The sequence below is a fragment of the Diaporthe amygdali genome (genome assembly GCF_026229845.1).
Source record: "Diaporthe amygdali strain CAA958 chromosome Unknown NODE_3_length_2959817_cov_65_330692, whole genome shotgun sequence".
Taxonomy (NCBI): Eukaryota; Fungi; Ascomycota; class Sordariomycetes; order Diaporthales; family Diaporthaceae; genus Diaporthe; species Diaporthe amygdali.
In genome coordinates, this window is record NW_026517023.1 from 2034226 (window position 1) to 2048328 (window position 14103).

General features: G+C 52.6%; 5 protein-coding genes across 5 annotated transcripts; 3 read left to right on the forward strand and 2 right to left on the reverse strand.

Moving 5' to 3' along the window:
• Positions 1-11: 11 nt before the first annotated feature.
• Positions 12-775, forward strand: J7T55_003019 (tetraphosphate phosphorylase; the record flags this gene model as incomplete). The annotated part of the gene is made up of 3 exons (XM_053138154.1): positions 12-140; positions 210-613; positions 700-775. 3 exons carry the CDS (start codon positions 12-14, stop codon positions 773-775), a joined length of 609 nt encoding a protein of 202 aa, XP_052998887.1.
• Positions 776-870: 95 nt separating this feature from the next.
• Positions 871-1420, reverse strand: J7T55_003020 (uncharacterized protein; the record flags this gene model as incomplete). Its single annotated transcript, XM_053138155.1, has 3 exons — positions 871-909; positions 1097-1147; positions 1268-1420. The coding sequence occupies 3 exons, from the start codon at positions 1418-1420 to the stop codon at positions 871-873; spliced, it is 243 nt and encodes an 80-aa protein (XP_052998888.1).
• Positions 1421-2379: 959 nt separating this feature from the next.
• Positions 2380-2818, forward strand: J7T55_003021 (alkylmercury lyase domain-containing protein; the record flags this gene model as incomplete). The annotated part of the gene is made up of 2 exons (XM_053138156.1): positions 2380-2658; positions 2711-2818. 2 exons carry the CDS (start codon positions 2380-2382, stop codon positions 2816-2818), a joined length of 387 nt encoding a protein of 128 aa, XP_052998889.1.
• A 98-nt stretch (positions 2819-2916) lies between these two features.
• Positions 2917-6476, reverse strand: J7T55_003022 (Alpha-glucosidase; the record flags this gene model as incomplete). Its single annotated transcript, XM_053138157.1, has 5 exons — positions 2917-3315; positions 3374-4743; positions 4864-5559; positions 5612-6204; positions 6304-6476. The coding sequence occupies 5 exons, from the start codon at positions 6474-6476 to the stop codon at positions 2917-2919; spliced, it is 3231 nt and encodes a 1076-aa protein (XP_052998890.1).
• A 4110-nt stretch (positions 6477-10586) lies between these two features.
• Positions 10587-13588, forward strand: J7T55_003023 (membrane bound cation transporter; the record flags this gene model as incomplete). Its single annotated transcript, XM_053138159.1, has 6 exons — positions 10587-11320; positions 11643-11658; positions 11719-11826; positions 11887-11958; positions 12016-12093; positions 12152-13588. 6 exons carry the CDS (start codon positions 10587-10589, stop codon positions 13586-13588), a joined length of 2445 nt encoding a protein of 814 aa, XP_052998891.1.
• Positions 13589-14103: the final 515 nt, after the last annotated feature.

Here is a 14103-nt window from a genome sequence, read left to right on the forward strand (position 1 = left end):
ATCCGCTACCAATGTCTCCAATAAAGCTACCAGACGACCTGGAGCTCCAAGCCCTGACCAGATTTGATACTCTGGTTTCACAAGGGAACTTATTCTATGAGGAAACACAGGGCGAGATAGCCGAAGATAAGGGGTTCAAGGTAAGTGACCACAAGTCTAGACCTACTTTGTTGTCTTGTTTTTAGTAAAGAGCTGACAAACTTTACCAGTTCGAATTCCGCATAAGTCAGGCCTTATCAAAGAAACCTATCCTGACCCATGATGCACCTGAACGCCGTGGCGTTGGAGGGCCGTTCCTCCACCCTGATCCGGCCTTCGTGGTCAGCCACGTTGGACACCGGCATATCCTCGAGCTCAACATGCATTGCATCCATCGACCAATGTACATTTTGCATACTCGCGAGTTCGTGTCACAAGATGATGACCTCGACCTTGATGACTTAAGCGCAGTCCATGCTGTGATGGCGAACCTCGGACGCAAGGTGCCGCAAATGGCCATCTACAACTGCGGCGCAGAGGCGGGGGCTTCTCAAGGTCACAAGCATTTGCAAATATTTGCGTCTCCTTCGCCCTTTCCTTTGTTTCCAGAACAGGTCCAATCCACCCAAGGTCAGTAAGCCCCTCACCTCTAGTATTAATTTAGATCTTCTCTAACTTTCAGTAGACGTTGCAACTAGAATCTCAGGTATTCCTTACCAGCATTTCGTGCTCCGACTTCCCGAGCGTTGCCAAGCGCGTTACATCTTCCAATGCTATGCTCAGCTGTTGTCTGTAATGAGGACGGCACAGGATAAGAGTCGTGAAATTAGAGCTTACAACGTGTGCCTCACAAATTCCTGGATATGTCTTATTCCCCGTCGACATGGTCGTTTAGAGGGCGTTGGCACAAACGCTGCCGGTATGCTTGGCCTAGTGTGGCTTGGTAGTCAGGCAGAACGAGAAGCATGGGATAAGCTTGGTCCCTTGCATCACTTAGAGCGCCTTGGAGTTGATATCGCATCCCCTGGCGTGTGAATAGAGCAACAAGATATCATTGTACTACTATAAAATTTTCAAGTCTTTCATACAGATACTTTATCTCTTTCATGGAGCTTACACTGGTGCCGAAGTCCCGGTCAGGGTGCACGACGATACGCTGAGAGTTGTACTAGGAGAGGTGCCCCCATGATGTTGTCGTCAGGCCTTCGGTGGTAGAGCGAGCTCTTGCCCCTGGTCAATGAAAAGGGCTCTAGATCTGAATTTTATAATTTGGAGGCCATCGGAATACCGTGTCGCCGTCGTTCGTCCAGTCGATCAGTGCCTTGTACGTCAAGAGGTTGAAGTTGGCGAGAATGCTGGCAGTGGCGAGTTCAAGGAAATTGAGCAGCCCTCTCACCCGCGTTATCAGAGAAGTGGATTGAAAATTAATTCTGTTCTCCATGGGGTCAGGATTTGAGCTTTCGCATATGGTGCGAAAATCGGCATGCAGCGCGCGAATGAGTAGTGCAGATGAGCCGCGCGCAAATGCGCAAAAAGGTACCTGAAAATATCGCTGCTGATCCAAGCTCTATATGCCGCAGTTTACACCAAAGTCACCGCTGTGGGATTGTGTGCTTGCATTTTTCGTTGAAAGAAGAATCCAGCATCAACTACATAGTATCTTTACTTAGCGTGGAATATAGAAATCTGGGCTGAAAATTTGAACATTTAGCTGGGATTTATGTTGGGTGACGAGAAGGCAATAAAGACAGAAAGTCGTACTAGTATTCTAATTAGGTGCCATCGCCCAGCTTTGTCCCGACATCGGAATATGCCACTCGTCTTGTCTCGGGTAAAGAACCGCGAGGGGCTCTACAAATGTGTCCATCGCATACCGTTGTCGCATCTGTTATTCAATCTTCGACTGTTATCACTCAAGTATCTTCATCGTCTTCTCACAGAGCATCACCCTCATTGATAATTATGGACTCATTCGAGCGTAACCTTCGGTACCAGATTTTCCAGTTCTTTTTGGACAATTGTCGACCACCTACTGTTCAAGACCTATCCAGCAAACTATCAATACCCAATGAAGATGTATCTCGAGGCCTAGAAAGACTGCGAGATCTTCACCATGTGAAGCTGTATGCCGATGGTATACCCTCCCCTACTCCAATTGCTATGGCCCATCCATTCTCGCATTTGTAGGATTCCCTAAGCACAGCCATTCTGGCTTTAACGTTTCGATTTACTGAGAAACTCTACAATAGACCAACGCCGAATGTTGTGGTAAGAATAGTCATGCCCGACATGATCAAGTGACTAGCGGTGACGACTAATTTGCCGCTTGTCACATTATAGACGTCCGGCGACAAGTCGTAGTGGACGAACTGTGCATGGTGCGCATTCGGCGCTGCCGCCATGCTCTCCCCAGCCAAGACATTGGTCAAGGTTGTAGACGCCAGAGGAGAGCTGATCACCGTTAGCATGGCAGATGGCAGGCTGGAGCCGAGAGCTTCGCACAAGGAACTCTGTGCAGTCTTTTGCACACCGCCGTCGACGTGGTGGAACGATGTGCACTACGCTTGCAGCACCATCCAGCTGTGCACGACCAGGGACGAAGCTGAGCATTATCACGAGCGCCACGGTTTTGGGAAAGGTGACGTGATGGATGTCGAAACTCTCTGGAAGCTCTCCGTGGTACGTGAAAATTCGCAAGTGGGCTTTTCTTCGTGAGCTGACTTTCTCCCAGGCTTGGTACGGCGACAAGCACACATACGAATACGCACGAAAGACGCCCGAGGAAGTCAAGGATCTGTACAGCAGCCTGGGACTGGTATCCAGTTATTGGTCAAGCTAGAGTTTGTATGGAATAAGATCTGTGTACAAGAAGCGTCTCCATTTGATGGTCTTCATCCGTGATAGCTCTCGGTGGTGCTTTGTAACACATTCTCCCGCTCACAAAATCGCCAGAGCACCCACAAGCATAGCTACCATGCTGGCTAGGGGGACAATGACATATCCTGAGCCTCCACTGGCGGGCGACTGACCATCACCTTCCGCTCCTCGAGACGAACCGGTATTGCTGTTGGATACGCCAGAGCCATTGTTAGATAAACTCCATTGCAGCTCCCATTTCGAATTCCATGCCCCGTCGGAAGTCGAGTTTTCGAGACCTGTAATGCTAAGAATGTTGGTTGCGCTGTCCCAAGACCAACCACTCGTCACCGCCTGCCCATTGAGCGTCACATTAGATACTTGGCCAGTCACGCCCAGGACTGTAACGTTGGCTAGGGCAACTGAGTCCTTGTAGTTGCCCGTCGGCTGCGCAGTCACAGATGTATTTGAGGCAGAAAGCTACAAGAGTTGTTAGTCTCACGAAAAGCCCACGTCAAGGTATCACAGCAGAACGTACCTGCACCCAAGTGGTAGCATTAGGTACCAAGCTTTCGCCATCGTCCAGGTACAACGTCCCCTCAGCGGCGCCCTGCAGGTCCAGCGCCACGAGCAGGCCCCACGGATTCTGTCGACTCTCTGCGGTCGTCTTGCCCGGCTTCTGGGTGGGGATCACACTTCCACCCCGGATGTACACCGGGATGTGCCCCAACGGCGCGTCGATGGTGACATTCTGACCTCTTGACACACCCGTGATAGCAGTCTGGTTGTACCAGTCATACCAAACTGTAGTACCATCGCCCGAGCCAGGGAACACACCATCGACGCTCTCAGCGCCCTGTGTCAGGACCGGTGTGACCAAGACCGAACCGCCAAGAAGGAACTGGTGGTCCGCGTTCGCCAGCCATGGCTCCTCGGGAAATTCCCACACCAATGCGCGCAGGACGGTGGTCCCGTTCGAATGTGCATGTGCAAATAGAGTATACATGTATGGGAGAAGGGTATATCGGATCGCCATCGCTGTACGACTCGCCTCGGCCACGCTCGCCCACACGTAAGGCTCCTGGGAGTTTGCGCCAAGGGTGTTGTGGTTGCGGTAGAAGGGGAAGAAAGCCCCAACCTGCATCCAGCGGTTGCAAAGCTCCAGGTCTGAGTTTCCTGAGAAACCACACACGTCGGGTCCGAACATGGGAATGCCGAAAATGCTGAAGGACAAGGCCTGTGAGATAGCTAAGACCATGGAGGACCACACGCTATAATTATCACCGCCCCAGTGCCCGGCCCATTTGCCAGAGCCAGCGAACGTGGCACGGCCGATGATAAATGGTCGCTTGGTGGGTAGAGTAGCGAGAAGACCGTGGTATGTGGCATTTAGGATCTGATGACCGAATAGATTGTGGAAGTCATACTCCTGCGAGCCGTCATGGTGGGTAGCATTTGGAGATACTGCGTGTACTGCGAGGTCTCCGCTCACGTGATTAATGGAATAGGGCGGATAATTGACATTCCGAGCGCCAGGAGTAGGCGTCGTGCGAAGGTATGAGGTGGTCGTAGAGGATGCCGAGCTTGACGCTGTCGCCGAAGCCTGTGACGCGCTCGCAGATGACGCTGAGGCAGCCTCTGTTGCATTGGTAAGGTTGAAACCTTCAGGGTATCCAAGCACCTCGTTCCCTGGCTCGCCTGGAAGCAGGAACGGTGGGTGAACGGGGTTGAGAGAAACATTGGCACTGCCGCAGCTCCCGACGCAGAACGACGAGACTTCGCTCATGTCGATCCAGATCCCGTCAAAGGAGACATTCTGGTACCAGCTGGTAATCTCATTTCTCCACCAGGAGAAGGCACCTGAGCCATTGGTTGCTCCCAAGGAGTCTCCAACCCAGTCAGGGAATACTGGATTTCATGGTCAGCACTGGATAAATTCTACCGATGTAATTGATACACGGGAGGCACGTCCACCAGACATGGATAACCGGGGCCCAAATGCAGGCCAGGGTGGGAGAGCAGACTCACCAGTGTACCCAGGCCAAACAGTTCCAATATATAGCGATTCATCTGGGTTCATCATAAAAGCACCAGCCTCAACTCCACGGTCATAGGGAGCGTACGCATCACTCTCATTGTCCGGGTTCGGGTGGTATATAGCAGAATCGACGATCGGCACATAGTGTTGGCCATTCGCATGCAGCTTCGCGAGGAACTGGGTGCCTTCCTCATAGCCAAATCTTTTTTGATCGTTGTCGAAATCGCGATATTGATTCATGTAATCGATGTCAGTCCAGATCGTTTCAAGCGGAATGTCAGATGCAGCAAAGTTGTCGACCACCTCTTGCAGCTTGGTCCAGTTCTCGTATCCCCACCTACATTGATGGTATCCGAACGTCCAGTATTGCTGCATAGCTGGTAGCCCAACCGTGCTAGCATGGTAGGATTTGACCACATCTGCTGCTGATGGCCCAGAGTAGAAATACAGGTCGATTGTACCGCCTAGAGCTCTCCAGGTGATTCCCTCCGGCCGCAGTAGAACCTCCTGAGGATGGGCGTTCCTTTGAAAGACGCCGTGCGATGATGTGGTATACGTCGTTGATGTGTCAGTGGCGTTTGCTACGTATGTGCCGTCCTGAAAGTACCTGGTATCTAAATAGACTGGGTGTACTCCATATATATTCTCATCGATTGGGTTACCGACATCCGCAGCGAAGAACGTTCCTGCGCTACGCTTAGCTGTCATTGATCCTATAACAACTTCGTATGTACCTACTTGTGAGATTGTTTCCCAGTCTAAAGCCGTGCATGACTTCGCCGAGACCATAAAGATTGTAATTTTCCGGAAGGGGCGAGACGAACTCGATAAATTGGTCCTCGTACACAAGTTTGCTGCCCTCGGTGGTGAAGAGGGTGTCACCGCTGGACTTCCTCCTCACCGTGAAAGAGAAGGTAGGGTCGTTCGTCCATGACAGCTCGAAGTCGCTGCTATCAGAGCTTGTGTCTCCGTCACTGGATATCGCTGGCTTGGGGACGATAGCTTCAGGGAGCAGGAACCAGGTCTCATTCTCAGGCCCGATGTACCGCGGCTGGATCCCAACATGCAGACGGTCCGAAGCCTGATACTCGACGGTCAAGATTAGCTGCTCGATTTCGTTGCCGTAGACATTGCATGCGTCACCGCCCAGGCTCAAGTCTGCCGTGAAACCAGTGGTAGTATTTTGCAAGTTCGAAGCTGTGTATCCAGGGCAAACGCTTTGCGCATCAACAGCTTGAGGATCCTCAACATTCGGTAGGATGGGTTGTCCAACATCAGAATCGGCCGGGACGGTAAAGACTTCTCTATAACTCGTTGTCGTCTCCGTCTGACTGGATGTGGAGGAGTGAGTCTGGGCTAACCCAGCGGGACAAGTTCCCAGTAGAAACCAGGTCAACAAGAGCGAAGCCATCACTGCCATGTCCACGTACTTGGTGAACTTGCGAGGAAGTGCTAGCCTCAATGTGATCCAGAAAGAGAAGGTGAAGACCAGAGAAGGGTCGAACACCTTATATATTAGAGAAGATTCCAGGCGAGTATTTGGCCGAAAGAGGGCGGCCACCCCTCCAGGGGTGAATGTGCCATTGGGGATCTCTCCACTCATTGTGATGCCCACGAGATGTCATAGGATGGCCAATTGTGTCCGGAAGGGGGAAAGCCAACTATGAGAGGTGCAGTGCGTCGGGTGCCACAGAATCGTGCCATGAACTAATAACTAAATTTCACCGGGCCGACTGCAGACCTATGGCTGCATGTGTCGCGAGACTTGCAGCGAACGGAGCTGAGGGGCATCGAGGTGTGTCGTCAGTAGAGCTCCAGGAACGTAGCACCGGGCCTAGGAACAAGCTCCAACTAGAGCAAATTGCTTGGGGAAAGCCCCTCCCGTATACTCCGTACCAGGCACCGCAGATGGCGTTTCCCCAAAAGAAGAAAAGAAGCTTAAAATCCCGCCCCAGCTTCCCCGCAGTATCACCTCACGAACAGCAGCCAAGCGACGACGATCTGGGCTGACCGGGTGGCACTAAAGGTCACTGCCTCTATGAAGGGTATTTTCGCGAGAAATCTCGGCGATACTCTCTCGGATGTTGCATGCGGGCCATCACAGTCCAGACATGATTGTCATTGAATGTTGCACGGCTCAGCTGCAAGATAACTCTCGGCAACCTGCAGACCACCTCCACATGACAACGGATCGAACCAGAATCTCGTGTGGGATCAGTGTGTGATTCTTGTGTTGTTTCTTAGCCAGGTTCCTGCGCCACAACTCGTATACCGTGGTTGAATGATCACTGCTAAACCAAGGTCAAAACTTGATTGTGCTAATTATTTACCCCTCTTTCTGCATTTTATGGTTCACTCTTGAGATACTCCAAAACTGCAGAGGTAGATCGTGGATACAATGTCCTTTGGCCCACTCCCAGGATTCGCGTCTCAGTTCCGGCTGGAGCAGGTCTTTAGGCGCAGCGAGACTATGCCAAATGGATAGACCCACCCCGATCTTCTGCGTGACAGGCGGGCTTGGACGGATGAAGAGCTCTGCGTAGGCTCCGTTCTTGAGTCGGACAAGGAAGTGGTCTCTAGGCAATGTGTTGTCAACACCGGATTGCAGAATCTGACGATCAATGGCAACGAATACCATTATGGCACCGTGCAGATCCAACATTTTTCCGTTGAGATTTCCAATAAAGCCAGGGGGGCATGATTTTTTTGTGGACATCTTTCAGTAATTACGAACTGAGGATACATGATGAGAAGCGAAGTCTTACCAGGGCTGACAACGCCATCTTCTTGGGTTTATCTCGCAGACTCAGCCTCGTGTGCGACACTTCAGCCTTACCTCTCTTGTACTTGGAACTTTTTCCCCTTTTCTTTTCTCACAATCCATAGTGGGGATCCAATCACCGGGTGCAGCACCACGTCCGCGACGCTGGAGCGCGTGGCGATTCAAGACATTACCGTTTCGTTGGTAAATACAGTAACAAGTAATTGGCCGATTCCAACAGAGACATCAGTAATTATGAGGACCTTGCCACTCTAATTAGGGAGCTCCCACTTGGTCAGTGGCAGTTCCAAGGGGCAAGGGCAGTAAGTGAGGGATGTGACTCGTCATGTGGATGAATATTGTATGTATTGGGATGAACAAAACAATGCGATTGAGTTAGGCAGTGATTTGTTTGCAGTAGTAAAGAGCATACCTACCTTTGGTGTCCAGCCACCTTTAGCCAGTAGGGGCTTCATCTACGATCACTGCGACTACATATGATCGGGGTCGAGGCATGCGACAGCACCATACAAGTAATATCCCGACTTTTCGACGCTTGTATTTATTGAACTGGGCGAATGGTCATCCAATGATCTCGTCCTTTCCAGGTTGTGAGATTTGACAACGATGCACCTGATTAAAAATAGCATCATCCCGGCCCAGTCTCGGGAGTCATGCCGAGCTTGCAAGTAAGAGGTACTACGCTATGGCAAACTTATTCCTAAATCATATCTAAAGCAACACAAGGACGCAAAAGCGACTAACCATACTTGAGAGCAAGTGACGCCGTCTGCTGTGACAGACTGTAAGTGTTGCTTGAGCAGCTGAGGACATACGCAGGCCAGATATTGAATGGGTATCTGACAACGTTACAGGAATCTGAAAGAGACAGTAAAGCCGTGTAGTGTGATGTCCGGCACAAGTGCGTACTTTCAGACACATCATGTTTCTCGGCTACGTATTGCATGAAGGTCAAGGGAATTGAGTATGAGAACGTGAAGAGGGTGTGCTGCATGTTGAGTTGGAATGAATGGCTAGAGTTTTGGTCTAATCTGAACATTGATGTCAATTGATCGCTTTCAGAGTCATGTGGAATTGAATGGCTAAGTTGGTCGTAGAGATGTCAGTGTGGCGGGTGTCAAACTCTCGACGGCACACTGTGGTCACTGTTCCAATTTCTGCTTGCGCAAACGCCCATCAACGACGTGTAGAGGTGACTTTTGTGACTGGAGCCGATTGCTTAGAAGAGATGGGTGCTACAGTGTGGTAATCGAAGATCCCCTTGTGCTACGCTACTCTCCGCTCCTCGCTAATGTCCACGGAACCAACTGCTTGGTCATGGAATGGCACACTTGTGGATGTTGACATGCTGCTTGTTGTGTCCTAGTAGGGCGAGCTGTTCGCCCCACCAGAGGAAGCCGTGTGTTTCCTTGGACAATGGTGTACCCACAATTATCCAGCCTTACGTGTTTCTTACGACTCGGACAAGCTTCAGGGCCAAGGTAGAAAGATAGGACCGGAATCAGCGTGTCGACCTGCCAATTGGAGCTTGGTCTACTTGGCAGGCAGGATCAAGAGCAGGAGGGGTTCAAGAAGAACTGGTGAACGGATGTGCCCAGCCCGCATGCCCGAGCCGGCGATAAGCACAACGGAAGCGGAATGCAACGTGAGGGTGCAGCATAATCCCCGGCAAAGCGAGACCGAAGTGCCTGGGCGGCGCAGTGAATGGCATGTGGCAGCGTAGCTTGTCGAGGCCGTATCCCTGACTTGAGACCAAACGCGAAGCCAAAACCCCCGGGAGGTGACTGCATTGCATTGCATTGCGTGTCGTGCCGCCGTCGCGCACTATCAGATGGGGCCATAGAAGGGCCACAGACGCCCCGGGCACGTGCTGCTGGTCCGTCACAGAAGCATCGGGTCCGTGTCGCGATAGTTGCAGAGTGCCGGTGCCGCTTTGATGGTTGGCAAAGTGACAGCTCAACCCTACTCGGTATACTTTGTCGATCTCGGCTGGGATATCACCCACTTGCATGTCCTGCTGCTGAGAATTGCAGGTGGACGCGACCACATGTCGTCGAGACCATGGCAGGCCCAATTGACACCAGAGCAGATTAGCAGAGATGAGCAGAGCAGGCGGTCGGTGGTTGATAGTCTGCCACTCTGTACATGGCCGATGGCAGACATGTGCACGGCACTTGTCGAGTCGCGTCATGATAGACTCCACAGCGACATTCTATGGCCCATCCTCATCTCACGGTAGGGTGATGCTCCATTCGTACAGGATGACAGTCGACAGAGTGGCCCGTGTTCGGTTTTTCTTTACTTGTTCCCAATGTGATGATAAACATGATGGACGGCGTTGGCGCTGATGATGATGCCGTTTCGGGGGCCCGTCACAGGTCAACTGAGCACCCAGCAGGGGTCGCGGCGAGGCGCTATACCTAGGTAGCTGGCCCATGCCACTTTAGGGGGGAGCGCAAATCCACTGGGCTGGGGCAGGGCTGTGTGTAGTGGGTACTCTGTCGAGTCTGTCACTCTGCGCTTACAGTACTGGCACTGAGAGAGCCTATGAGTGACAGAGTGGCCACCCCAATCAGTGGAGACGAGCACGACGGGCGAGGCGGCAGGCGGATGTCTCTTGCCCACTCCCCTGGCCCCCTGCCCCCCTCCCCCCTGCCCTACCCACCAGGGGTCCTCCCCCCCCACGCCTAGCTCGTGCTCGTGCTCGTGCTTGTGTCTCCCTCCGTTCCGTTACTGATAGCGATTGCGTGAAACTCACCTTTCCCATATAAACTTGCCACCACACTTGGCTCTGTCCCTTGCGCGCTTCCTCCCTTTCTCCTGCCTCAACCCAACCTTTTGCCTTCCAGCAAAACCCACGCCCACACACGCCCACAATCATCACGCTTCTGTCGTGCTCAACCTCTGCTACGCTCTGCCAAACGAACTTCGATGAAGGAAACTTCACCTGACGAACCGTATATAGATCGCCTTCGTTCTTGGGCACAATCCAAAGTTCATGGCGGCAACCGTAGCACGGCGAGACGACCGACTTCCAACTCCAACACCCCCGACCCAGGCTTGCTTCCCATAACTAACAAACCTACAAACCGTACCACCTCGACTCTCGACACCTCCGAGAGCAGTCATAATGGCAAGGGCAATGGCAATGGCAGTGGCAATGCCGTCTTCAAGTCTTCCAGCAGTCATGTCGGCCTCGGCATCGATGCCAACGATGGCGCAAGTGGCAGCAACTCCTTCCCAGACAAGGGTCCGCATAACGGTCCTGGAGGAGGCCTGCCTGCCAATACATCTCCGCAAGCTTCACGGAAGGGGTCTCAGTTAGATTCCGGGCCCCCTTCCCAGAACGAAAAGTCAGAAAACGGGACAGACAAGGACAAGAATAGGGACAAACCCAACGTGTTCAAGCGTTTTGTCCTGGTCTTCAGGAAGATTCTCTTCCACAGCTGGATCAATGTCCTGCTGGTCTTCGTCCCTGTCGGCATCGCCGTCAACTTCGTCCCTGGCATAAGCCCCGGTGTGAACTTTGCCATGAATGCAATCGCCATCATCCCGCTCGCCGGCCTCCTCAGCCATGCGACCGAGACAGTGGCACACCGTTTCGGCGACGCCATCGGTGCCCTGATGAATATCACCTTTGGCAATGCTGTGGAACTTATTATCTTGTACGTGATAGCACGACATGTGCTAGGGGGTTCGGCTGGTTTCTGGGGTGTGGCACTCGTTTGCCAGCCAGCCGTCCCCCAATCTAGAATGCGTATACGGTTGCTAACAGGCTCTACAGCATGTATGTCCACCTTGCTAAAGTGATCAAGACAAGAAACAGAAGAGAGAAGCCCTTTACGGGTATTATCAAATCAAATCGCGTCCCATATCCTTGACCCATGAGTGCCCGCCTGTCCCTGCCGCTGTTTCCGAGCGTGCCTGTGGCCCACCCACGATTCCATCCTTATTTTGCTCACTAACACTCGTCGTCCAACGCTACAGCATTGCTCTTGTTAAGGTGAGTCCCCAGTCCTTCCAGAACACCTCATGTCTGGCCACGGCTAACAGTGGTCATCAGAATGAAATCCGTATTGTCCAAGCATCCCTTTTGGGGTCCATCCTGGCGAACCTGCTTCTCATTCTTGGCATGTGCTTCGTCTTGGGAGGTCTACGCTTTCGCGAGCAGGTAGGACTATCTCCAAACCACCCTCAACCGGTTACTGAACTGACCTCCGTTTTTCCCCAGATTTACAACAGCACCGTGACCCAGATGAGCGCCTGTCTCCTAAGTCTGAGTGTCATCAGTCTCGTTTTGCCGGTTTGTTCCGCCATTTCCGTTGACGTATCCACTGCCCTTGCTTACTGATATCTGTAGACGGCCTTCCATGCTTCGTTCAATGACAACAACAAAGCAGACGAGCAGTCTCTCATTATCAGCCGCGGAACCAGCGTGGTAAGTTAAGATGTTCCCACTTTCCCGGCCAGCCACTGACAGATCATGTTCGCTATAGGTGCTACTCCTGGTGTACATTATATACTTGGTCTTCCAGTTGAAGTCTCATGCCTACATGTACGAGTCGACACCCCAGGATGTCATCGATGCGGAATCCACTCCCGGCCCCGCAGTTGCGTGGTTTGACTCCTCCAGCTCCGACGACAGCTCCTCCTCCTCGTCCGACTCGGACTCATCCGGGCGTTCGAGAGACACCGTCTCAAAGCGAGTGAAGCGCATGGTACGTCATGGGCGTCGCCGCAAGTCCAGTGTTGCCTCGATGGATACGGTGGAGACTGCACAGACCGGCCCACTTCGCAGCACACCGTCTCTCGGAACGACGGTTAGCCCCACTAACGAGGATGGACCAACTGGAGAGCATCCATCACGACCGGGCTTTCCTGGCAGAACAATCTCATTCGAGGGCGACGAGTCGGCCATTGAAGATGAAAGATCTCACCGTCGGCACCGGAGGAAGCACCACAAACGCTCGAAGCGCGATCGCAAATACTACAAGAAGTCTCGCTCTCACACTCATGGCTCAAACAGCCCGGCTGAAGAGACAATCGACGAAAGCCCAGAGAATGTGGAGAGAATTACTGCGACTCCGGGAGAGCCCCGGCGCGTGGACTTTGCCGTCGACTCCAGCCCTGGAAATGCTGCGGGTACGGCTGGAGAGTCTACCTTGGCTAGGAGACCGTTTGATGCTCTGCTGTCCCTGAAGCCTACGGCTAGGAGCCTAGCTCCAACCGTCTTTACCCAGCAGACGAACTTGGCTGGGACACCTGCGGCGCCGACCGGCCCGATCCCTCGTGTGCGGTATGGGATCCGCAGGACAAACTCGCTGCCGGGTCGCCTCAACACGGAGATCCGCCCGCCTGGAGCAATGCTGCCCTCTCAGATTCCAGCCAGGGCCTTACCAACGGTCGTTGCGGCCGGAGAGGCTGCCGAGGACCCATTTGCAGACGACCTGTCACGAACGAGTGCGGTCATATTGCTACTTGCCTCAACGGGTTTGGTCGCTGTGTGCGCCGAGTTCATGGTTGACTCCATCAACGGACTCGTTGAGACCAGCACGATCAGCGAAGCCTTCATCGGTCTGATTGTCCTGCCAATCGTGGGCAACGCAGCCGAGCACGTCACGGCCATCACGGTGGCCATGAAGAACAAGATGGATCTGGCCATTGGTGTTGCAGTGGGAAGCTCCATCCAGATCGCACTATTCATCACGCCGCTAGTGGTCATCCTGGGATGGATTATGCAGAAGGAGATGACTCTCTATTTCACGCTCTTCGAGACGGTGTGCCTGTTCGTGTCGGCCTTCATCGCCAACTTCCTGGTCCTTGACGGCCGCAGCAACTATCTGGAAGGCGCATTGCTGTGTACTACGTACGTGATCATTGCTCTGGCGGCGTTCTTTTATCCAAACGCCAAAGACGCCAGCGTTTGGGGTTAGCGAGAACACCTTCGTGGTTTATAAGACGTTGAAAAGGAAGGATTGAGAAGGGAGTAGGCAATCAGAGTGCTATCGTCGCTACTTTGATTCTGCTCGGACTTTTGGGGACAGATTGGAGGAGAGATTGCCGTTGGCTCGTGATTTTCTGGGGTTATTGGTTATTCTTTTGGAACTGAACAGATGTCCAACTCGTCTGGGATGAGGGACTCGACGGTTTCCGCTACGGCCACCAGAGTTTTGGGTCGCCGAGATTGCTTTATACTTGAAAATCTAACTAAAGTCACTCGCTAAATGCTCTTTCCTTGTTTCATGATGAAATGTATGCCGACAACATGCAGCAGAGGCGGAGTAGCCTCTGTTGTGCCACCATAAATGAATAGTGCAGTGGCCAGCGTCCTTCTAAAAGACCAGTCGAAGGACGAGCCAAGTGGTACTGTAAGCGGGAAATTTGCTCGGTCTTGATTGGCAACGGGCTAAGGATTGGCTTGGCGGCGTTGGTGTTGGCACAGCCTCCC